This window comes from Sceloporus occidentalis, unplaced genomic scaffold (assembly GCF_023333645.1).
Source record: "Sceloporus occidentalis isolate IW3139 unplaced genomic scaffold, rSceOcc1.0.p SCAF_7, whole genome shotgun sequence".
NCBI lineage: Eukaryota > Metazoa > Chordata > Lepidosauria > Squamata > Phrynosomatidae > Sceloporus > Sceloporus occidentalis.
Window position 1 is genome coordinate 45489158 of NW_028316987.1, and position 27089 is coordinate 45516246.

Sequence of the window (27089 nt, forward strand, 5' to 3'; positions counted from 1 at the left end):
GTGAGGCTTGGAACCCCAATGGACTATTAGCAGCTTGCTCGGCAGAGGAAGCTACATTGCTTGGCCTCTCAGAACCCAGGAAGCATATGAGGAACAATGCTAATTGTGAGCTGAAGCTAAACAAAATTGAACATAAGTGAAACAAACTGAAGCTGAACAAAATTTGCATACAGGGAGCAATCTAGTATTTTAGTGTTTTTACTGTCCATTTAATATGCAAGAATGCAAGGATGTGCTTTATCAAACAACAATAAAAAAGCTTCTAGGACTTCTAGGTTGAACATGGACCTAGGTTACATTATAAAAAGAAATATGCATGATTTTTTTACATGACACGTATTTGAAAAAGGAATACTTTTCAATAGGTCTGAGTCATGGCGGAGAGCCATCCTTCTAAATGTTTTCTGCCTGTCTTTCTGGAGATCATTTGGAAGACCTGTTTTTTCATGGAGCTTATGCAAGGGGAAAGTGCTCCATTCTTGACACAAAATCACACAACCTTCTCTCCCTGCCAATCCTCCCCATTTCTGCTGCGTAGGTAGTGATCACAACTGGTAACAAGCATAGCAGCAGTCATGTTTCATTCTAAGTTTACCTCTATGCAATCCTGACTGGTTGTACCTTTAACACATCTTGTTTGGAAAATAGCTTCATGTTCCTATTAGCAATGATGTTGAGAGTGTAGCTTCAGTCCGGTGGGGGACAAAGTGAGGATATTAAACCTCAAATAAGAATTCTTCCCCCTCCTGAAATTTTCCTTCAGTCTCAAAATCACTAGCATTGCAGAATGAAACACTGAAAGTCATTCACACCTAGAACTCTTACATTTGCTGTGTTTGCATTTCCTTGGTAACATTGTCCACCCTTTTTAAAAATTCTGCCATGCCTAAACTCTAAATGTTCAATTGAAATTTTAAGTTACTACAGTGCTAGACATTTGAGGACTGAAAGAAAATGTCATTTGGAGGATCAGTGTCCTCATTTTGCTTCTCCCCAGCTACACATCTGGGTGATATTATCTAGGGAATAGAAAATGGTTCTGTGACATTTCTGAGAGAAAACAAAGCTAGTTCTGAATGTGGAAAATGTCAGTTCAAAAAGTATTGCCATTATGCTGGACTAGCTTTCTTTACTATCAGTGATGTCATCACATAGCCAAACCTGCTCTGCTGTGTGAAGATAGTACTGTAATATCTTAGGAAGAAAATTGATTTTCAAAACAGAAAATTAATCAAAAAGGGAGTTAATTAGAGATATCAAGAGTAAAAAAGAAAGGTAAACTTTGTGATGGTCCCTCAGGCAACAGTCAATTTCATCCACAATGCCTGTTTTTCACAGTGAAAATGCTGGCTGAAGTATCCTGGAGAATTCATCTCCACCATTTATAATCAAAAGAGTGCTAAATCAATTGCATTCCCCACTTCATCTCTACATGGTATACGTTAGCCAAAATAAAGTGGTTTCCCTTGTTACTGTATTGTTCTTCTACCTCATATATCACACTTATCCTTGCATGTTTTGAATCACAGATGGAGTGACAGATGGAGGCTCCAGAACACCACCGTTTCTCTGAATGGTATCATTAGGCATATATATGTATGATTGATAACCATCCTCAAGCACTTTTCAAGTAAATTATGGCCAAGATCTAAGTGCCAATGCTGCTTCTGTATGAATCCATTGAAAAGCTCTGATTGACTTTATTTGGAGATGAAGAAGAGTGCTCTTTATCTCATATAACCAGCCTGCAAAATGGCCATCAGTATCTCTATGCTACTCATCTCCCTAACCATATCACAAAATGCTTGCTTGTTTCCAGTTGAGAACTTGCCATGTTCACTGGTTTCAGAGAATCCAAGTAAATCTATTCTGAGATACTTGTCACACTGTATCATCTTCTGAGGCCTGTATCTGGTCTTCAAAATAGATGAGCTGATCTACTTCAAAACAGTCACTTGCCCGAGACACCATTTTTTCCAGGTATTCTCTGATTTCATCTTCACTTGCATTTTCCCGTCTTGCTTGGCGGAGGAACTCGTAAACATTTTCAAAGATTTCTGTTCCCAGTTTCTGAATAGCTGACCTGCCAACAGGAGGCAAATGCCAAGGCTAGATTATAAATAATGTATAAGAGCCCATCACTTACTATAATTGAAGAGATATCTGGCAAATTTCTGTAACACGTCAACATAATAGTTTCCTGGTATTAAAGGAATTATATATATATATATATATATAGAGAGAGAGAGAGAGAGAGAGAGAGAGAGAGAGAGAGAGAGAGATGCATATGAAATAAATGGAGACAGAATTATGTCATCTAATTCTGTTAGATATTTTATCACAAACCAATGTATGCATGCACATTTACAACCTCTTTTTTTGTTTTACAAAACATACATTAAACAATTTTCCTAGAATAAGGGAGGAGAATGCTCACACTTTAGAAATAATTCTCTAGACATTCATCAAATAAGAGCAAGACTGTAGTTTAAAAGAAAAGAAAAGAAAAAGCATTTGTTTTCAGATAATAGAATCTCCATTTTAAATTTAGAATTTTGTACACTTCCTTAAAGGTACATCTGTGATCACCTAACATTTGTTTAAGAAAAGGTTTTAGATGAAGAGCGATAGATTGGCAATCATTAATTAATTTATAAATGGAAAGGCGCACAGACCTGAGAAGAGCACCACCTCATGTTTCTGAAGATTTCTGAATTGTTTCCAACTTATGGTGGAGCTACCATAGGATTTTCTTGGCAAGGTTTGTTCAGCGGGGGTCTGTCATGGCTGCCCTCTAAGGCTGAGAGTGCATGACTTGCTCAGTGGGTTTCCATGGCTGAGAGGGCATTCAAACCCTGGGCTCCAGAGCCATAGTCCAACACTCAAACCACTGCAACATGCTAACTCTTCTGGAAATTACTGTCATTTTATTTCATTCCAGAACATATCTTAGCCTTGCCCCATAAATGTGCGGCAACACTTCACCAGATCTCAGTGCAAGACTTTACTGGGTCTTCTTATGAACCTGCAAGGACACTGAGATCTTCAGGGGAAGGCTACCATCACAGGCTTGCTTGCTAAAGATGTGACAGAGAGCCTTTTCAGTGTCTGGTCCCAATCTTTGGAACTCCCTTCCATGGAAGGCTAGGCTGGCCTCCTCCCTGCTTTCCTTTTGCTGGATAGGCAAAACGCTTTTTATTTCAGCAGGCTTTTAATATGTGATGGGACTTGGGAAGCTTTTCCATTGGGGTATGTATGTTTTATTTAGTTCTTAACTTTTGTATGTTTTAAAATTATTTTAAGTTGTTTTAATTGTAACTATTTTAATAGTTTTTTTAAGATTGCGCTGTGGGTTCTGACTGGGTCCCTGCTGTGAGCTGCTTTGGGTCCCACTCTGGAAGAAAGGCAGCATATAAATGAAATATATAAATAAATGCAATTGTATGGCAAAATGGTGGCAGCTCTAGTCACATGGTATTATGATTCTCTTCTAAACTCTAGATGTTGCTGAGACAAACTGTTCCTGTCAGCAGTCATGACACAGTTGGTCCATGCTGCTGCCTGATAAACTCACCAAGGATTGGGACTAAATTTATACAAATGGTAAGTGTAAGCTTACAAAAGAGGCCTAAGGATGGAGGCTGCTAGGAAACACCTTGCCCAGAGCACCCCTCAATAAGCCAGAGGCTGTGTCTGCCAATGCCAATGTAACTATAATATAAAATAATATTCATAGCACATATCAAGTATTCAGCATAGTGCACAGCTCCCCAAAAGAAAGTCATATGGCAGATAAGAGGTGAGGCGGAAAGGGCAGCAGTTACCTGAGACTGGGAGCTTGAAAGCATGTTTTTTTTTTTAAGACTACAAATCTCACAATACTTCTAGCCACCACAGCCAGTAGCCATACAGGTTGGGGGCACTCTGGGAGCTGTAGTCCAGGAAAGTAAGGCCCCATACAGACAGGCCAAAATAAAGCTGCTTCGAGTCACTTCAGAGGTATGCTGTTTATATAATGCATGCTTACTAAGAGTCCAGAAGCCGCACCAAAGCCATGATCCAGTCCTAAGGACTGGAGCGCAGCTTTGGCACAGCTTCCAGACTCTTAGCATGAATGCATCATTTAAACAGCATATCTCCAAAGTGACTCAAAGCAGCTTTATTTTGGCCTATCTGTATGGGACCTAAGTTTTCCAAGCCCTGGGATTTCCCAATATCTGAAGTTAGATTTGAGTTGGAGGAACTCTAGCATAAAGTTCACATTTTTAGATTAGGAAAATCTTAAATCAAGTATGAATTTAACATACCACGGAATAGCTTTCATTAAGAGTTGAATGCTGGGTCTAAGCAGTAATCATATGCTATTTATAATCAAAAGGTGAGTTCAACATGCTGGAAATAAATGTGTTTTTCTTTAGTTCCATGTTTTTATTGAATGTTCTTTGCATCATAGGTGGTAATATTTCCACATGTATGTATTGAGGAACAGATTGTGGTACAGACCATGAACTACTAATATAAAAAATGAGAATTAACCTAAACAAGAACACTAAACTAATCATTATACTGAAACACAACCTGAGGAACATTCCCATAGAATTTAAAGATAATGTGAAAAATAGATTCCCACTATTAAGTCTAATTGACCAGGAGTCAGGGTCTTTAGACTGAAGCCAGGGTCATTGTCAGGGAGAAATAAAAAAAGACATTGTCACAGCCAAAAAGAAAAAGAAGTCCCAATGGATGAGCAATGAAACTCTTTAAGCAGTTAAGGACAGACAAGTAGCAAAAGTAAAAGAGAACAGAAACAGAGCCAGAACCCTGAATGCAACTGTTTAATGACTTGAGCGCAGGGACAAGGAACATTAGTATAATAATTAATTCAGAGAAACAGAAGGTGACAACAAAAGAGATCTCTTCCACAAGATTTGAGAAATAAAAGGGAAATTTAAATCAAGAGTGAGGAAGCTTTGAGACCAGCAAGGGAACAAATTACATGACCAAATAGAAATAAATAGACAATGGAAACAATACACAAGAGAACTATATAAAAGAGATTAAAGGGTGACAGATTCAGTCAACGAAGAACCATACGAAGATGAACTTTCAATTTTAGAAAGTGAAATGGAAGCTGTATTCAGAGCACTTTGGAGAAATTAATCCTCAAGATTAAATACCATACCAATAGAGCTCCCTCAATCTATAGAGGCAGAATCTACTCTAGTTCTAACTAAAATCTGTCAACAAAGATGGAAAGCAAAAATAAATAAATAAATAAATAAATAAATAAATAAATATGGCCCATAAACTGGAAATGCTCGATATACATTCCAATCCCCCCAAAAGGGGATAGCAGGCATTGTAGTAATCATAGGACAATGGCATTAATTTCCCAGGCAAGCAAAGTGATGCTCAAAATTCTATAACAAACATTTTTATCATATACAGTGGGCCCTCCTTATCTGCAGGAGTTCTGTTCCAGATCTCGCTGCAGATGGCAAAAACTGTGGGACCTGGAATCCCATAGTATTTAATGGTGGCACATACACACACAGCCATTGAGTGCAATGGGGCTTGCCATCCGCAGATGCTCAAATCTGTTGATGGCAAGCCCATGATTGGGGCAGGCACTCTGTATATGATAAGAAATGCCAGATAACTTTAGGTCCCATGGTTTTTGTCATCCGCAACGGGATCTGGAATGGAACTCCCATGGATAAGAAGGACCCACTGTATATGATAAAAGTTTTTGTTATAGAATTTTGACCTCACTTTGCTTGCCTGGGAAATTAATGTCATGGTCCTATGGTTCAGGAAAGGAAGAGGCACAAGGGATCATACTGCAAACATATGTTGTATAATGGAGTGCACCAAAGAATTTCAAAAGAAAACCAGTCTGTGCTTTATAGATTACAGCCACACCTTTGACTGTATAGGTCATGAAAAACTATGGATCACAGTTGAAGAAATGTATGTGCCACAACATTTGATTGCCTTGATTAACCTGTACTCAGGACAAAAGGCTGCTGAATACAGAATACGGAGAAATTGAATATTTTCCAATTGGCAAGACTACATTTTATCAAACTACAGTGGTACCCCGGGATACGAATGCGCTGCCTTACGAAATTCCCGGGTTACGAAAAAAAATTATTTAAAAAAACTGTTCCGCGTTACGAAAGTTTTTTCGGGTTACGAAAAAACTTTTGGTGCTTTTCGGCGCTATTTCGCACCAAATCGCGGCTTTTCCCCATTAGCGCCTATGGCAATTCGGCTTGCGAAAGCCTTCCGGGTTACGAAAAGGGCAGCGGAACGAATTAATTTCGTAACCCGGGGGACCACTGTATCTGTTTAACTTGTATGCTGAACCTATGCATAAAGCAGGACTAGACTCAGAGGAAGAAGGTGTGAAAATTAGAGGAAGGAACACCAGCAATTTAAGATATGAAGATGACACCATATGGCAGAATACAGCAAAGACATGGAACGATCACAGAAGAAAGTCAAGGAAGAAAAAGCAAAAGGCAATGGAAAACCTCCCTGAATAAATCTTGCCAAGAAAACCAATTGCCAATGCCATATATTTGAGTCAACTTGAAGGCAAAAAATAACAAACAACTTTGGCAAAAACATTTCAAAATGCTGATCAGATGAATGAAATAGCCCTACAAGTGTTTTTAGAAGACTTTCCATATACATCCGTTAGAGTTCTGACATCTGAACACCATTGGCTTCATAGTTAATATAAATATTTGCTTTTCAAATTATTTGCTTTTAGGAGGAACATTTTCAGTTTTAATGCATGAACATATAAAGAGACATAAATAAAAAATATGATGGTGCCCCCCCTCCTGAAATAGAACTTTGCTTGTTAAAAATATTTGCTTAATATGTTTCTTTATTTGAAGGATGGTCCCTAGCCCCCGGTCCTGGAGTGGAGGAAACCTTGCAGAAGTAGAGTTTAATTTGCTACTAGGGATAAAAAGATTTTGCTATAGCTGCTGAATCAATTATGTATCACAGTGGAATAACAATACGAAACACTGGAACAATAAGATGAGGATGAAAGTGGGCTTGTGTGTTTGATAGACAGCCATCATAACCTTTCATCTGCATCATCAGAAAGAACATTAGCCACTGTGTTGAAATAAATTGTGGATTACTTTGCAGTTACAGAAGTGACTTTGCTCACAAAGCTTATTTTAAAAACTCTACAAATATTAAAAATAACACTGAGATACAAGAAATATCATCAAAAAACCTTTTGTCTTGCCATGATTGGAAGATTGGTGTACAGTTTAGGAGCTCACTAATATTACTCCTTTATGATTCAAAGTTGTCATTCTTCCATTGTAAACCACCTTCTGCTATGAAATGCTATCCTAGAGCACTATTTTAACTCTCCTACACACAGTGAGGCATTTTAGTCTCCCAACGGTCATTTTCTGTTGCAGAATCCACACAGAATTAGACCTACATGTATAGGCATTCTGCAACATTATCAGATAAACAGATGCAAACGATTTCTCCAAATTTCAGCTATTTGCCAGATACAGCTAGGACAAAAAAAGAGGCCCACACCTTTATTTATTTTCATCCTTAGGGTACTTTTTAAAATCCTAGCTACTGTAAGATACTGCGACAAAAACAATGTCCCATGTCATTTAAATTTTTTTTTTGGCCAAACAGATGTGGATGTGACACAGTTTGGTTGTCAGTAGGGTGGAGCTAGTAAAGGAAAAAAAATGAACTGGAGGGATTCACCGGGGTCAGGAAATAGCCCACAATACAAAAATATATGGCCAGCATCCCTTTAGTCAGTTACAATGTTGTAAGTAAGACTTACAACCCCATAAGTGTTTCATATTGCTTTATCACACTAGCGGGCAAACAGGATTTAAACGAAAGTTAAACTAGAGAAAACCAGGAAATGCCTGAAGTTTATCACATGACATTTCCTGGTTTTCTCTAGTTTAACTTGCCTTTAAATCCTATTTGCCCGCTAGTGTGATAAAGCAGATAGTCACATCTATGATTGTAGCCATTGGTATGATCATAAATGCCTCTAAAACCCACCTTAAATCCAGCTAACTACACTGAGGGATAGAGGTCTTCAGATGAGTGGGTTAGTGAAGGATGATACATCCAACCCCCTCCTGCCACTGAGTGCCTCGAGACGTTACAAAAGAACTCAGCAGAGGTGTCTGCTTCTCCTCCTTGCACCATCGCATGCTGGAGAAAGGAGGCTGGACACTTCATCCTTCACTGACCCACTCATCTAGGCTCCAGAACTCTGTGCTGCTGTCTGCATTTTAAGGTGGTTTAGGAAAGTCAGATTGAGAGATGGATCATAGCCACAATGTCAAGGTAACATATCTGATGCAGAATCTTGGCTTATATTTTAATTTATCATTTAGCTTTACTTTACTGCAGCTTATGTTTTCTGGCCCTGGGGCACACCAACATTCCTCCGAACTTGGGTCATTTCTACATTCTGCAATACTCTGCTATTCTTAGTAGGGCCAGAAAACAATCCACAATTCAAATACTGAAAATGTTTTTATAATAGAACAAGCAGATACAGGGAGCCACAAGGCATGCTCCCACCCACTGTCATTATAGAACATGTGCCTAAATCTAATAATAATTCTGAATTAGAGGAGATCAACTGAATCAGTTTAACTTACATATATGTTGACTTTTCAAATTCCTATTGATTCAATTAGTCTATTGCAGCTGGAAGTAACAATTACATTTAGGCTAAAGTTATTTTCTTTTTTTAATCTTAGTAGCTGTGTAAAGCCAGGTCTATGATGCTGTTTTGTTTGTTTTAATAGTATGAATTGCAACAAAACCAGTTGCTCTTTAGACACACAGAACTCACTCTCTTTCCCTTATTGCCCCTAAACCATATATTACATGAAAATAATTAACTGGACAACTAAAACAATATTGTGCTTAATATAACATGCAGTTGGGAATTTTGTCTTAATATAAAAACCTTGGATGAACTAACAACTGATAGAACCCTCCGTAGAAAATACAAAAACTGGGACCCTTTTGGTCCCTTTTGCTCATGGAGATAACTAGGCATAACCCTCAACATTTCACAGATGAAAACTGGGTCATATGTGGCCATGGTCTAATCTGCACTGCAGAAATAATGCAGTTTGATAATTAGTTTTTTTTTTTATTTATATACCTCTATTCCAAAGATCATAGCGGTGAACAGCAAGTAAGCTAATTAGCAAGTAAGCTAATTTGCCCCCAACAGTCTGGGTACTCATTTTAGCGACCTCGGAAGGATGCAAGCCTGAGTCGAGCTTGGGCCCTTTTGCTGGTCTTGAACTCGCAACCTTGTGGTTTTGAGTGAATGGCTGCAGTACAGGCATTTAACCACTGCGCCACCAGGGCTCCTTGATGCTGCTTTGACTGCCATTGCTCCATTCTATGGAATCAAGAGATTTGTAGTTTGTTGTGGCACCACAGCTCTCTGATAGAGAAAGCTAAATATCTCACAAAACTACCAATGCCAGAATTTTACAGCATTCAGTCATGGCATTTAAAGTGGTGTCAACCTACATTATTTCTGCAGTGAAGGTTAGTAGTGATGTAGATCTGAGCTGACTGACTCAGATTCAGGTTGCTTCAATTACTCAGTTTGGACTCGACTGTGGTAAATGACAGACTGACTTGACTTGTGTATTTTTAGTGACTGACTTGCTGGCCTAACTCCAGAAACATCACATAATGGAAATGGCTTTCCTCCTTTGAACAATACTTCCAACTCACTGCTTTTTGCCTGTCATTCACATGATGGAAGCAATACTTCATATTTGCCAAAAGGTAAGCCCTCGCTTCCTATAGACCCCTGCCTCAAGCCCCTTGCCTAACATGTTTGCTGTTCTTCTCTGAGAAATGTGACCCGCATTCTGGGCTTGAAGTGAGTCTACTCAGTTTGTCCCTGCTGCACGTTGGAGGAGCTTTCTAAAGCTTTTCAAAAGCTTTAGTAAAATCCTACAACTTCGAACTCATTGTCTAATACATTTGCTGTTTCCCTCTGAGAAATGTGCCCCATACTATGGAGGTGAGTCTTGCCTGCTGCTCATAGGAAAAGCTTTAGAAGACTTCTCCAATATGCATTGGAGACATGCTGCTGAGTAGACATCAACTCCCACATTAAGCCCAGAGCATAGCAAACATGCTTGGCAATGAGCATGAGGTAGTGGTTGAGGCCTAGTCAGCATCTGTTCCCATTGCACATCAGAGGAGCCTTCTAAAGCTTTTTCTAGGAGCAGTAGACTTGAGACTTGAAAGTATCTTGCAAGGACTTAAGACTCGAAGGTAGAGACTTGAGACATGACTTGAGACTTGGAATAAAATATTTGAATGCATCACAGCAGATTAGATCCAAATTAGACCCAGAGGGTGGTCAAAAAGGTATGGCCAGGCAACAAGAAGCAAAGTTATTAGTGAGAAACCACACACAAAAGTACTATTTTAAGAGAAACCCTGGAGTTTATGTACTGCGTTTAGGAAGGACAAGACTTCACTTTCTCTTCCCCATTCCTTCTACTGAGTTAATTGCGTCCAGTCTGCTTTTGCAGTCTGAGCTCCGACTGCAGCAAATGAAGTACACTGTTGTTGTTGTTGTTGGGTAGTGTGAATGGGCTTAGTAGTATATTTTATTTTTATTTTAAAATCCACCACTGTTGTTTTCATGTGTCATGTAGCCACAGTTGCCCATACCTGTTCAAGAATGTCACTGTATAGGCTTCCTATTCTCTTCCAGTTCTGCAATCGTTTTGTGCATGCTCTTGAGAATGCGTGGGGGAAAAAATGCCTTGAGCACACAAGGAGGCAGGCCAGCCTTGAACACCCAAGACCTCTGAGTCACTGTATAAAGTAGTATGCATACATCAAGACTATGCTGAAATGTCAGTTCATCCATCTGATTTAGCCTTGGCTGATTTACAAGACTGGGCATTTATTAAGAACATCCACAGGATATATGAAAGCAAGACAAGAAATTAATGCAAAGAAAGCTCACACTCCCATAGCTAACAGGAGCAGACCTTCCTCACAGCTGAATACATATTTTTCCAAATATACAGGACACACTCTGGAGGCCCTCACCTTCAGGTCCTCTAAACTGGAAACCAACTATATCGAGTGACATCACTAGCCTCGGTGTCATCTGGTGCAGGGGGCTGCTGGTTGCAGTGGCAGCTGGCTCTACTCCCTCTCTGCCTTGCTCACCTGCCCCCCCTTCTTCGTCGACTGCCCAGATTCTGCAAAGTGTGTCAGGATGTGGTGGTATCGGCAGACTCCTCTGCCTCCCCTCCCTGGCCGCTGCCTCGCTCACTCACTTGGCCACCTGCTTAAGCAGCTGGGTGCAGCTAGGCAAGTGAGCCAGAAGGAGGGGATGGAAGGGGCACACTTACCTCACTTCCTCTGCTGCCTCGACTTCCTTCTTGAGGAGACAGCTGGGGGCAGCAGATCAGTCTGCTGCCTCAGCTTCCTCTTCACTGAGGGACCTGCGGCAGTGAAGCACCCATGAGCAATAGCAGTAGCAAGTACATTTCTATACCGCTTATCAGTGCACTTAAGCACTCCCTAAGCAGTTTACAAAGTGTAAGCTAATTGCCCCCAACAAGCTGGGTACTCATTTTAGCAAGTGCGGAAGGATGCAAGACTGAGTCGAGCTAGAGCCCCTGGGCTGGTATTGAACTCGCAACCTTATGGTTTGTGAATGAGTGGCTGCAGTTCAGGCATTTAACCACTGTGCCCCCAGAGCATGCTTGCCTCTTTCCTGCTGCTTCATCTCTTGCCTGCCCCCTTCTGGTCCCCCCACTGCCTGGCCAGACCCAGAAAGAGCTGTTGAACAGTTGCAGCCTACCTAGCTATCCATGCTGTCCTACTGCTGTCTCACGCACTTGCTCACTAGCCCACCTGCCCACCCACAGCTACCAGGGGGAGGCCATGCAAGTGACGCAGCAGGAGGGATGGAAGGGGAACATGCTGCCCCTCCTCCTCTGCTGCCTTGGCTTCCTCCTCATAGAGAGAGCCAGGGCAGTGGAAAAGAAGGGATAGGCATCAGGCAGCACACACACACACACCACAGTGGGAGGAGGCCCACCTGGGTGCCATCCCTCCTCTGAGGTGTCACCTAGTGTGGTCTGCACCCCCTAATGTACCGTGTTCTAGCCATTTTCCACATTTCAGATGGACTGGAGGGAGGGGGCTCTTCTTACTTTTTCTCCCTCCAAGGCCAGATGATGTCAGATGGCAAAAAGGGAGGGCTCGTAACAGTCTAAATAGTCAAGGATTTCCCAAACCTTGAACCATACAATGATCAAAATGCAGACTGTAGTCAAGAAATCACAAGAAGACTAGGCATGGGAAGAGCAGCTATGAAAAGACTGGATAAGATCCTAAAGTGCAAAGACATACAACTGAGCACTAAAGTTAGAATCCTCCAAGCCAGAGAATAGAGGAACTTGGAGATGTCTCATCCACAGGGTTGCCATGAGTCGGGGTCAACTTGAAGGCAGTAGTATGATGACAAGGTAGAGGGAGGCTTACGTTCCATAGGAAAAATGAACTGCAATGAACAGAAGCCACAGAAGTCACAAGCGAGCTGGCCACAAGCTAGATCCTCTGGATCAAAAAAGAAAACCTGTATTTTTGACTTTCAGAAGGAAGCTCTACTATTCCTATTCTGTGTCTTGGTGAAGTTCTTTGCAGTATATTCTTCCCAAGGAACATAAGTCTCCATTTACCTTGTCATCATACAGACCACCATAAAAATATACACTTGTAAATGGATTAGCGTTGCTGCTGAACTGTTGTGATGGCACTGGCGAGCACCCAGGTAAAACTTGCGGCTCAGAAAACAGATGCATCGTCTGCTATACATTGCTATAACTTAACATCATTACTGAACCGAAAAATTCAATATTGCACAGTGAGATGAAAATAAACAGAATGACAGTAGTGAAGTTCAAGTTGCTGAAGAAGGCTATTGCAAAATTACAGCAGATGCAATTCAGAATTGCTGAATTTTTTTAAAAATGTTATTTCATTAGAAAGAGAGTTTGTGTCCCTGACTCTAGGCTAACACTTGGAAGCCACTTTAGTTCATGGGAGATATCAGGTGATAATTTCCAGAATAGATGTCTGCAAACGTTTGGTGAACAAGAACACCCACTGCTGGTGTTTCTTCTGGCTCTAGGTCAGAAAACAGGGTGTTCTGGCACAAAGTGGGATGGCCTTGGACCACTGGGCTTATAGTTTCTTTGTTCCTTGCAGATTGAGCCCCTCACCTATACCAACCTAGAGCCTGGATAGGTGTTTTTCTTCCTTTTGAAAGCAGTGCAACAAACCATCAATTCAAAAAACCAAAAACAAAAAGTAAGTTTATTGCTTTCCCACCTGCTGTCCCAGCGAGTCAGTATGAGTTGACAGAAATCCACCATGTCACTCTGCATTCATCAAGATGAATGTTGCTACCATGCCCTAGTGGATGTGGAAGGTCACTTGCCACATATGTCTTCATAAATTACTACAGAAAAACCCGAGCCAGGAAAATTCCATGTAAGCTAATGTATCAGAAATACCACAAAAGGTCTCATACAGTGCCAAACTAGATTTAAAAAACATTGAGCCCCTAAATCATGACACTTTTAAGAGGCCACATAGCATTATCAAAAATATGTAAAACCTAAAATTTAGGGGTTTTTTTAAAATAAAAAATGCATTTTCTTGGGAAAGTTAAACGTAGAGGTCCTTCATAAACTGAGGCTCTAAAGCAATGGTTCCCAAATTTTGGTCCTCCATGGGTTTTGGACTTCATCGCCCAGAATCCCTGACTCTTGGCTAAACTGACTGGGAAGTTTATCACATGAACTTTAAAAATGTCTCAAGACTCCTGGGCTGCAGCTGGGACACAGGATGGAGGCTGGAAACCTTCTGACTTCGAAAACGTGTTGGTGGATCGCAGCTGGGACCTGGCTTGGACTCAGCTGATAGCGGGTGGGGATTAGGTGACAATTTAGCATGTGATAATCCCTGCCTCCATCCCACATCCGGTTTTAAAGTTCATGTGATAAGCACCTGAGGATTCTGGGAGTTGAAGCCCAAAACACCTGGAGGACCAAAGTATGGGAACTACTGCTCTAAAGTGTAGCTTACTTAGGCTTTGCATAAACCCAACACTGGTGCAGCATGTTAGTGACAGGTAACCATTAGGGGTGGGGAGGGCAAATCTACTGCACTTGCTGAAAAAAAGGAATAATTTTTTTGCCTGAAATGCTTCCTATGGAGCAATTTCACCATATTTGTGGCCCCCTCTGAGCCATTTTCAGCTCAGGAAAAGCCCCTTTTCTAACAGGAAGTGACCCAGAAGTAAATTTCTGAATCACATCTTATTAGAAAAAATGTTTTATATCCCTGCCTTTCTCCCAAAATGAGACCCAAAGTGGCTTGCAATCCAAGTTAAAATAAAACAGCTAAAAGAATATAGTGTACAAAAGTGTAAAACCCATTAAATAACCAAACCAATTAAAACTGATTTAAAACAGCTAAAAACACATTGAAAACATAGTACAGCAAAACCTTGAAACAGTCTTCTGTCCCACAGTCAAAAGATGAAGGCCTATTTGAATAAAAAGGGTTTTGTCTTCTGGCAAAAGACACTATTTGGAAAGTCCCCCTTTTTAATAGTAAAGTCCTACCCATGGTTCAATGGAACTTTATTTCTAGATCAGTGTGTACAGCTTTCCTTCACATGGACTATAGACCACCTCATGACAAAATTGCCAAGTTTTTCTTCACTTGGTTGTCAGCTGACCTTAAAGATCATGCAGTGCTCAATCAATTACTTCAATATGACCTTTCTTTCTGAATTTTTAAAACAAATCATACATTTGATGTCAAGAGTATATGCACTAGAGCCTTATAGACACAACCCCTGTGAATTTTAAACAGGAGTGGCATGGTCATTCAGTGCAGAGCAGGAGGAAAACACCCAAAGCACCAAATGTCTTTCTTCTGCAGTTTCTGAAAGACAGTTTTACTTACACTCAGCAGGTAATGCTAGGGCCTTCTGCCGGATCCTGGCATGCTGCTGAGTAGAAGACACTGGAGGCTGACTGAGAGGCATTCACTGCTGTGCGGCAAGATTTTAATTTACTTAAATGCTGGTCTATGAAAGCTTTTTCATTTTGCCCATCCGCATTTTTCTTGAATTTTTAAAACTGCACTGTAAAGTTCATGGCCATTAAACTCTGACTTACTGTATGCATTCTTTGGTGTCTTTGTAAAGGCACATGAAACACTATGTATTTAGAGTCATTTTCTTCCTTTTAGTGCTTTTCTTTCTTTTGATTCTATCACTGAAAGGAGAAAGATATAAATGCTAAGCCTATTATGTATGTCTCTTGTTATTCTGCAGTCAGGCATACAGCAATGGCCAAATCATAATGCTGCGAAAGAGTCCTGAGAAGAAAGACAGCCTGTAAAAAATGGTGGGAGTTTCAGAAATACAAAGCCCTGTTCGTCAACCAAAGGATTGCTAGAGCAACTTGCAAGTCCAGGAATATTTTACTTCTGAGTATTGATTAAGCAAAAGCTTTTGGAGTTCAAAATGTAACTGAATACATCTATTGATATTTCAGAGTTTTACTCCCACTTCCAGAAAGTCCAGGATTTTTATTGGCTGCCCCTTGTGGGACAGGGAGATAGTGGGAACTGCTGTTTTTCCTACCTGTAGGGAAGGCAGTGGTCCTAGGGTACTCTTTAGGGAACTAAGCAGTAAACTGGAAGAGACTTAAGGTCAGTTAGCAAGGCTAACATGGCCCAGTGCAGGGGCCTCTCGGGGAGGAGAGACATAAGAAGAGAAGTCATCCCCAGGTAATTCAGGTAAGTCACTCCCAGGTAGTATCACCCACTATCAACTAAAGGTCCTTCTATACTACACAATTATAGCACTATATTCCACTTTAACTGACATGTTTCCATAATAATGAATCCTGGGGTGTTCAGTATAGGGAGAAGTTTTTAGAATATTCAGCCAAAAAGCTATAGTGCCTCATCAAACTACAAACCCAAGGATTCCATAGAATGCAGCCATGGTAGTTAAAGTGAAATCATATTGTATAGTGTGAAAGGGCTGCAGAAAATAAGTCCCCTTTCACAAATGTGGGATACATTTACAAAGAATGTAAGGAAATTACTAGAGAATATCCCTTCATACCTCCATACTATACAGTACGTGCTATACTGTATAATGTACATGCTATACTGTAAAATTGAAATTAAATAATCCCCAGGCAGGAAATATAAACTTCCAGTTGAAGCAATTTGCTTCCTATAGTCTGCAATCCTCTGTCCTTCCTTTGCAGATTAATATTTACTTACGAATTTGTACATATGTTTATAAATTATTTATCTGTAAATATTAATGTTTACTAGTACCTGTAAATATAAATATTTACTAGTATCTGTAAATATAAATATTTACTAACAGTCTTTAACTCTGTTGATGGGATTTTCAATAATAACTAAAGATTTGCACTGTAATAAACAATCAAATGCACAGTTACAATCTCCAGTTTGCAAAACCACAGTCCAAAGTTTGTGTAATTTTAAGGTACAGAAAATGCATAGGTTTGAACAGAGTCATATGTGCTAGTTTCAAATTCTCACCCAACAGATAAAAGGCTTGGATAATAATTCCACACATCTGATATTGCAAGCTATCGCTGAAAATCAGAGCAATTCCTATCCTTAAGTCCTGCTTTTGTCCATTTGCAGCTTTCCCCCTGAACTCCTAAGAAAACTCAAAACTGTTTGATGAAATTTGTTTTAAAATAGGGCAGTCTGGAAGAACCAAAACTCTCCTACATATTCAGTCCTTTTGCTCTTGCATATCCCAACAGAAGCAGACAATTCCTTTGCCCACCCCAATTTGCAGAGGGAATAGCCTTTGCCAATAAATACATTACAAATACTTTGAGTTCAAATCAAATTAAATATTAGAGAACTATCATTTATTACATAATGGTACAGATTAACTGCTATCTTTCAAACTCTCTCACCACTAGAAGAATGTCCATCAGTTCTTTAGCATATTAAGACTATCTGCAGGTCTAGCTACCGCTATGGTGCAAGGATGAAGGAGCCAAGGACAACAGCAAGTGATCCCACAAACAAATGGATTGGAAATGAAATGACCACAACTTTATTGACATTACATTGCATATGCATGAGGCATGGTGTGAGACAGAGATGGAACTTGGGTGCAGAACGACCCAACCCAACTCCGCCTTCTGACACAGCAAGAGAATGGTGACAAGGAAGCCACTTGGGTAGTTCTCTTGCCACCTGGGATGAGGCAGTTAATGACCCACAAGTTTAGGTTACCATTATATCTCCCCTATGATGTCCCAAAATTGGATACCTCCTGTGGGGATGGCAGGTTTCAAGCCAAACTCTTAAATCAAGCTAGATCTTACCATATACCACATCACCCAAAATTGTGACAATGTATGACATAGAGACAGAACAAGTAAATTGCCAAACATCACTGATCAACTAAGTTGAAACTATTGTTTCAAAACTATATCATCAAACTATAGTGGGTGGGTGGGAAGGCAGTCTAAGTTATAATGGCTTGCCCTGAATTTATACTTTCCAAATGGACCTAACTGAAGCCTTCAGTGCCAGGGAAGCAGCTGGCAATTGGCTGACTTCCCAGGCCCAGAAAACAATTCAAGGGAGCCTGGGAAGAAGACACCACAATGGAAGAGGAAAATCTTGGCTCCATTCATCCCTGCCCATTGCTGCAGTCTATATGTTAATCTAGAGTTTGTGGCATTGTCAGGGCACTTTCTCTCACTAATGGATTAGAATTTACAAGTGGCTCATGATGGGAAACTATGGCTGACTGAATAGAAGAATGCCCTGGTTAAGATAATAAAAGTTAATGTATAATTTCACATTGTTTAATACTCCTGCTGCCTTTGCTTCACATTACTAAAATACAAGCAAAATACAAAACTAGTTTAGTTGGGTGATGATAAACCCCACAGATTTCTGTTGCTGAAGGCTATGAGAATTTAGTCTAAAACCTCAGGCATAGAATGTGATGAAATGTGATCATTCTCTTATATATTAATGCATATGATCTTATTCCTAATTGTCTGAATCTATCTATCTATCTATCTATCTATCTATCTATCTATCTTGACATCATGCATTATAAAATCAGATCCCTGCTGCATCAGACACAACCAGTTGTGTATGGGAAATTCACCAGGAAAGTTCTATATCATATTCGCCAACAGCTGAGGTAGAGAAACACTCACCCATCCTGATAGTAGAGATGACTAGCCATCTTGACTAGTAGCCACTGATGGCCTTAATCTCCAAAGACAGCAGAAAAGAGAAAAAGGACAGTCCTGACTATGAATATTTAAATAGGCAGGAGTTTCACCCATATAACACAGAAGTGAAGAATGGCCAGTTCTGAGACAACTACAAACTGTGATCTTACTTCAAAAGAAATGAAAGACATTGTGCAAAGCTCATGAGAATGATTCTGATGCATTACTTAACCACTGAGTATTAGCTGCTGTAGCAAAGTATTAGAATGTAAATGAATATGCTGGATCAAAGTTACTTTTGTTCTAATGTCTTGCAAAAGCCAACATTCCTGTCTACAGCTAGCATTTTAAAAGGCGACTTACTCCCTCATACGTCTCAGCTTGGTTGCTGCCATGGTGTCATTGAGAGCTCTTGATCCCTTGGGTCTCAGTGGAGTCATTTTGGTGGCAGTTCCAGTACCTACAAATCAATGCACAGATGCACATGCTCATTCACCCTCATCACTCCTGCAAATCTAATCCTGTGCTCCTCAAGGGCAATCAAGAAAGGGGGAGCAGTCACCTTTGCCACAGGAAAATGCTGCATTAATTAAAGATGGATTAGCTTATTAAATACACATTAGGGGAACTTGCTTGAGTGGGCAGACAAAGCACAATACTGTACCCATTTTCCATTCAATAGTGCATACTAAAACATCACAGTGCTCTGTAAAGGAGACTTTTTCTTGCATAACTCCTATGGTAGTGACAAACTGCATAACAAAACACTTTTGAGTAGCTCCTTTGCCACCCTCTGCCCAGATATTTACAGAAAAAAGATTCCCCCCCTCCCATGTCACAACTTCTTTTTTTATAGATGCATATAACAAAGCTGCTATAATGTACCCTGGCATGAAATTTTGAGTAGAGTGGACAATACTTCCATAGCGTACTAGGCATGCCCCACCCTCATTTTCATATAGATTTCAGACTGCATGGGGGTTCTATTCTGAGCTATTATCCTGATTTAAACTGTACATTGCACCCAACAATCACCATTGGTATCAATGTGAGCTTTAATTCTGGTTGCTGTGCCAGGAGGGGGGTAATCTGAGTAAAACATCCCCAATCCCAATGAAGTTATGATAAAAATTGCCCTTGCTGCTTTATATATCATTTTTTAAAGTTCCAGGTTGGTTGCTAATCCAACAATAAAAGTAATGGCTCGTGTTGTTCTCAGTCTTGACAGTAACAGTGAGAGGCATCTCATAGTTCTGTGGAATTGGCTGTCCAACAGTGCTGTTTTGAACAAAGATTCTGTAAATGAAAGTAAGATGATATATGGGACACAAATCTGAGAGGGAAAAAATGTATAAGGCATTTCACATTCTGGTGTTGTGAACAATTCTGATATGAAATTGGGATGGTGATGAATTGCATATCTGTTGTTGGCGACAATCCTGCACCTTGTGCATTTATTCCCTTGAAATCGGTGACATCCATTTGACTATTGCTATCATTATTTTATGTTTTGTTTCTTTTAAAGAAGAAAACAAAGTATTGTACTCAAATTAATTACTCTACAAGAGCAACTGATGTGAAGCCTGTGAGCTTTGTACAAGTTTCCAACAGTTCATGTTGTCCCATGCTGAGGTCACACAGGAACCACACAACAACCATCTTTTTTCCAGAAGTACAAATGCAGGGGTAGCCATTTTGATTATAAGACTAATTCCAAAGTATATGTAATCAAAGTCTATTTTGTGGCAATAATTTTTATCAGCCCAACCCAAAAGAAACAAAAAAATTTAAACAAGCTTTCAAAACCACCAGAGGGAATAAATGGTGAATGGATGCAGTCTGGGGACTTAGTGGATATATAACAGGAGAGAATAAATATAGAGGAATGTAATGATTGTGACCATTATTTTCATGCTTTTGTAACTCCAAATTTATGCCCCACAATTCTGAGATACCTAATCTTCCAATTAATTTAAGATACTGTAATCCTCCAATTATTTTGAGAGCATAACTAAGAAATTTTAATCAGAGAGTGGCCTTGTTACTGCATCAGTTACCAATGAGACTACGAAGAGAAGCCAAGCTGAGGAATCTTGCGAAACTACCACCCAAGAGCTTATGTAACTATTCTAGAAGGATCCAAAGATGCACTACACAAGTGCAGATAACCCGTGTGTGTCACAGAGACCATAAAGAACCATAACTGCCCAAGAAGCTACATGTACAAACAAATGTTTTTTGACTATTAAAGGGACGAGGGAATTACTTTTCTCTACACTAGCCACTATGTGCCTTTAAAGATACAGTGTGCATTTAAAGTCCAAAAAATCTTGCAAAACTGACTTTAAGTTATTTATGTTTTCTTTTAATCCACCAAGGGTAAATTGGGATTATTGTCACTGTCCTAATGTAATTGCTGTATCTTTCAGTAGACAGATATATCTGCTTCTCTCTGTTTGTAAGTGGTTTGCATGCCCTTATCTGAGCAACTCCCAAGTGGTTTCACTTATGTAATCCTTCATCTTTTTATAATCTGAAATTATGTTATTAAAAATAGCTTTCTCACCTTTTTTGAGGCCTCAGCCTCAGTCTAAATGCTTTCTTTGAGAGAGATATATATGCACACACACATACAATGTCAAACACAAACTTAGGTCCCTTTCCAGTAAAGTATGATCTTGCAGAAATTGTTTTGCAGAGTGAAAGATTTGAGGTTATAGTAGTGGACAGTTTATGACATTAAATGGCAGATCAGTTTATTTGATTTTAAAAAGTTTTCCAGCTGTATGTGGTGGACAGGCTTTGTGAATGCAACAACAATAACAACCAGCCAGCAATATTACTACAAATAAAATATCTGGAAAGTATCAAGGGCTGCCGTGAGAGCACAAGGAGGAACTGCATGGACAACAAAGTGGTGTCATAAAATAGACTTCTTTTTTTCTGGTCCTATCACAAACTCATGCAAGCAGCCATTGCCATAAATCCTCACGTGTCCCAAAATGCAGAGAAAGACCAAATAAACCGACAGCGAGCAGAAGTAAAGGGACCATACTTCTGAAATTAGTGCAAGATACAATCTTTAGGACAAATCCAGAAAACTTGAATTAACACCACCTCCAACTATACACCAAAGATAGGACACATTGCCAGTTAGATGCATACATGTGTTTCCAGATCTGAAGATGCCCTCAAGATTGTTTTATTAATACATAAAGCCCTAAACAACTCAGGAACATGTTACCTGAAAACCTGCCTTCCTATTTATAGACCTAACGGGCCTTTTAAAAAGGCCATCTAAGGTGATGGCCTTGCTTCTGGTAACACGGCTGCTCAACTATCATCTGACAATGAAGCAGAAGCAACATTTCTTGAAACAACTTCCTTGCTTTTTCTTAATTTTTGTTTTTGCATTAAGTTTTGTTAATGTTATATACTCCTTTATTATTTTGAGTCTACTGTGATTCTGTTGTTCTAAACTGCATAGTTCATGTATTAATCATTCAGCCCTCCAAATGTTTTTTGGACTGTAGCTCCCAGCATTCCTCACCACTGGCTATGCTGGCTAGGGCTGCTGGGAGTTGTAGTCCAACAACAGCGGGAGAACTGCACAATTACTACCCTGGCATAGATATTATTTTATGAAAATTATATTATATTATTGTCTGACAATTATACCAAATAAATAAAATTTAATAATGTTCATACTTTTAAATAAAATTCAGTAATGTCCATTTTTAAAGATGTGCAAACAGAATATACATTTTTTACACACATAACTGAGCAAGATAAAAGAGCCCTTCCTAGTCACATGCTGACCAATTTGCACTAATGTAACTGCTAGAAGTAGCTCTTTGTAGACACCGAAGTAGTTGAGTCAGACTCTTATCAGACAAAGTGGCTTCCAGGCATTGATTCATTCCGATTGGTGCTGTTTAAGTAAAACAAACAAACAAACATATAATATTTTTTTAAATTATGCACATCAGAAATGGCTAGTGTTTAATCATTGCCCTTAACTTTCTTATTTTCTTCCTTAGGAAGTTTACAGGAATATTTGTAAGCCATACTATACTGTTGCATCACCACTGAACTGCATTTTTTTAAAACCAGGGGTGAACAACCATGGAAGGCCCCCATCCTTGACCAGCCACAAACCACAATAGTCCCTCCTGGTGAAGCCAATAGTGACCAGAAGGTCACTTCCTTTTTTTATTTAACAAGTAGTAGTTTGGCTAAAAAAAATGGTTAAGGGCACACTTCGTTTTAGAGGAGAATTACAGCTTCTTGAGCTAGGTTTCTCCTTTTTTCACCCCTTTCCGCAAATTGGTGTGTATGTCTGTGTGTGTTTATGTACACTATAGAAGCCATATGTAGTCTACGGGCCACATGATTCCCACTCATGGATAAGAACTACTGGCAGTTACGCTCGGAACTCCTCACCTCAGTAGAAAATCTATCTGTAGATATCTTGCAATGTGAAAGCTGATCCAACAGCTACATTGTTTTATTAACTAAAGGGGAAAGGTACAAGCTGATCTTGATTGAATATCACAGATTTGTCCTCGAATGATTGCTGGCAACTCAAAATATTCTTGTCCAAATCTAGATGTTCGATCAGCAAAACAAATGCCAAAAGTAATTCTCACTAATATTGTGAAACAGACTGCAACTCATGTAAATATCTATGATCACAAAGGAATTATGTGGTAATAAAATGGATGCCCTTTGCTATACACTACTTGCATGCTCTGCTTTCAAAACCACTTACAACAAACATTTATACCATAAAATTAGTAGGGAGAAGAGATACATCTGTGCAACGTATGCCATCTAATTGTTACATAATTTGAGGCACTGTGGAAGACATAAAACAATTTCATTTGGCCATTTTTTATAATAACTACATTGCATTTAACCATTTCTGGGCACTTTGTTCTCACCTCAGAAGCAAGTTGCACAATGTGGTGGACATGCTGGCTGGCCCAGCAGGATATCCATGCAGAAGGCTATGGTGGCACAGAAACAGAGGCCAAGGGAATGGGGCAGATCAGGGCAGCTGTGGAGCTGGGATAGGGCATAGTCAGGGAGGACTAGACTATCTCAGTATCTCCTCAGTATTCACACATTTATCCAAAACTCTGTACCAGACCCAAGCACATACAGGTTATAAACGTGGAGCTTCTTTTCAGAGGCCACATGTTTGGCTCAACACGGCTGCTGGAGGTGAAGGAAAAATATTATATCAGACTCGCTCCCATTCCTACAGCCTACAGAAGCTGACCTGACTGGCAGCTGATTCTCACTTTTACAGTGCTGATGGGACAGCATTCTCTACTGTACCTGAAGACAGCAGTATAACTTAGAGGGGGTATGTAGAGAAGGCAGCTTGATTCACACTGCTCTGTCCTACAACAGAGAAGAATGGTCAGAAATTTGGTATGATGGACCCTGATATCATCTGCTGCCTTGGGTGACCACTTCACTCATCCTAACAAGGCACCAGAAACTGCAAAGGTGAGCAAAGAGAGGCCTATGGGCTGAAAGTTTCTTGCCTAAACAAACCCAATGAAATTCATGGGTTAAGCTACCTGTCCTGCAGCCAGTCACTCACAGTCACAAGGTTCAATACCAGCCAGGGGTGCCAAGGTCAATTCAGCCTGGCATCCTTCCATAGGTGGCTAAAATGAGTAACCAGCTTGTTGGGGGCAATTAGCTTACACATTGTAAACCGCTTAGGGAGTGCTTAAATGTACCGATAAGCAATATAGAAATGTACTTGCTATTGCTATATTGACAGGCAACTTGAAGGGACTTACAGTTCAGTGATGGACAAAGTATACCCATGAACTATATGCATAACTCAAGCCCATTTTTGCAGCCCCTCACCTTTAACATTTTTAAATTGATGTTGCAGTTTGCCACTGATATTTGGTGTGTGTGTGACCACACCAATCAGTACTGGAGCCTTAAAAAACCCCTTTTTTGGATCATAAGTCCCCATCACCTCAGCATGTCCCCTGCTGGCCAGGGAGATTCTGGGAGCTGTAGTCTAAAAACGATTATTTCCAAGCTCTGATCAACACCACAGCAATAGTCAAATCATCTTTAATTCAGGCTGCAGTTGTATAGACCCTGCTGAGCTCAATGTATTTTATGTCTAAGCAGATAGATCTAAGACTGCAGAGATAAAATGTAATTGTTATTGTACCTAGATACCCTGAGTCATACCCAGCACATATGAGCACATATGCAACTAAATATAGGTAGGAATTTTAAAGGTTACGTCTTCTACATTGAAATCTCCAATCATTACCAATATGTCTGGAGGGAAATACAGTACATTATGAAGAATGATGCATCATATGTAATCTCAAATGAATTACTGTAACTTTAATGCTCCTCCTTTCATTACAACTTATTCTAATATCCACTCAAGTCAACGAAGTATGACCTTGATGTGATGAAAGATGAATGTTCAAATGTTATTTTAATCTAATTTTCCCTACATGTGGCTTCAGTTATTTTTCTCTATTTAATTAATTTTTTTAAAAAAAATCATAGATGTTTTAATAAAAATATATTTCACACTGATTCTGTGAATTTCTACTCAGCAGTTAAGTGTCACTGAGCTCAAGTGGGGCATATTCTATTGTGTGTAGGATTACAGCCATACTTCTAAACATGCTGTTTTAAACTCCATTGTTATGCACCACCTTGGGCTTTTTCACTGATGGTTGTATACAACTGTTTGAAACAAACTCAATAAAACCAGTTAAGGAATACAGTTTAATGTCTTTTTTAAAAAAATCACATATAAAATATGATCAGTGTTGTTCTTTCCATTAATTCTTCAGACTCTAAAAATTCAAATCCTGATTTTTAGAATTAAAATTTGTTTGAATATAATGCAAAACTTAAGTGCCATTATCTGAGGCAGTTTGAAACGGTGTAGATATGTCTCTCAAGTAGCAAAACGGTCCAACGGGAGCAGAGAAGACAACATCCACAAAAAGCCCTTTAGACATCCATTTTCCTCAGACAGCATCTCAGCTGGGTATCTCAAGTTGGTGGTCTTTGGGCCTGCTGGATCCAAGCCTTCCCTAGATAAACCCTCTAGATTGGGTTCCTCAACTACTGGAATCCCCTTACAGTGATTTCACTGTAATTGTTTTATTCTTATAATGAAAGTATGGAGCCTGCGTAGGGAACAATGTATCACATCAATGCTCCATCTAGTCCCATCTCTCAGTATTTGACTGTTGATTTGGATTTGCTGTATACTTCTATGATTTTAAAATTCTTCTCCAGCTCCATGTTTTGTCATCTCTCAGGAGATGATCCCAAAAACTGAGCAGGCAAGCTCTACTATTGTGCTAAGACAGAAAAGGGCATGGTCCAGGTGTCAAATGTATTTGTGAAAGGATGTGTATGGTTTGTTTTCAAGTCTAAAAACAATTCTGGAATTCTCCTGAAAGTATTATTATCACTGGACACTAGTTAGACAGGTTCAGGCACTTTGTTTCCAACTTCCATCAAGTCGAATTTGACTTATAACAGTTCTATGAATGAGAGGCCTCCAAGTCACCCTATCATCAACAGCCCTGCTCAGGTCTTGAGGTTCAGGGCCACAGCATTCCTGATTGAAACTATCTGTATTGTGGCCTTCCTCTTTTCCTACTGCCTTCTTCTTTATCAAACATTATTGTCTTTTCTAGTGAGTCATGTCTTCTTACAATATGTCCCAAGTATGACTTTCTCACTTTAGTCATCTGGTTTCTAAGGAAGTTCAGGTTTGATTTGCTCTAATACCCATTTATAGGTCTGTTTAACAGCCCACAGTATCGGCAGAACTCTTCTCCTGCACCACATTTCGAGTGAGTGGATTTTCTTCCTATCATTTTTGTTTTCATTGTGCAGCTTTGACACACCCTACTGAATCTGATCTGATTCATAGCCAACTCACACTTCATTCACACTCCAGAAACTGCATCTAATAGTCTTGGAAAGAAAGTGCCTATACCCTATGCACCTCATCTCTAATGAAAACAGTGCTTCCACGAGACTTCCAGGAGCACTATTAGCCTTGTAAACAAGACATCGGGGGGAGGGGGGGGTTTCCACACATCTTGTTTGCATGACCATCCCCACCAATTTTTGGCACTACAAATTGTGACAAGTGTGAGGACAACGGTAGAAAGGGTGATGGAGGGCACACACACACACACCATGGGCTGCCCTAAATTAAGGCATACTCTTTTAGATGCTTCAGTTCATTTGCCACTCCCTTCCCACAGTAAGTAATGACAGGGCTAACATTCAGAGGAACATCCCAGCTGCAAGATTATAAAAAAGGGGTTGTGGTGGGAACTTGTAAAATGACAATCCCATGGAATATCATAAAGCCATTGAATACTCTAGCCTTTAAAAATATTGTTTTCTTTTTCTCTGCAGTTTTCTAAGCCAAAATCTTATTTTCTACAACTATAGCAATATTAAAGCAACAACAGAATTCAATTTAGTATATATGAAATCCTTAATAAATATATTAATCTGGTTGTCATCTGTGTTCCCTATCAGCTTAGATGAGCCTAAACTGCTTCTATGTGTACATAGCTTATCAAGGAGTTACTCTTTAGGAGAATGACACAGTTCTAATCAATGTATATCACTATTTTGATTGCAAAAATTGAACAATTATGT

At 39.6% G+C, this 27089-nt stretch overlaps 1 protein-coding gene across 2 annotated transcripts in view; it reads right to left on the reverse strand.

Moving 5' to 3' along the window:
* Nucleotides 1-268: 268 nt before the first annotated feature.
* Nucleotides 269-27089, reverse strand: part of NEK11 (NIMA related kinase 11) — a 98233-nt gene continuing 71412 nt past the window's right edge. Inside the window, exons 15-16 of one of the 2 annotated variants that reach the window (XM_089532823.1) lie at nt 18750-18846; nt 269-2083 (exon numbers count right to left, since the gene is read on the reverse strand). In XM_089532823.1, coding sequence (XP_089388949.1) covers nt 1882-2083; nt 18750-18846 — 299 coding nt within the window. In that variant the 3' untranslated portion in view covers nt 269-1881. The remainder of the gene's footprint in view (nt 2084-18749; nt 18847-27089) is intronic. The other variant, XM_089532824.1, reaches the window with a different exon arrangement.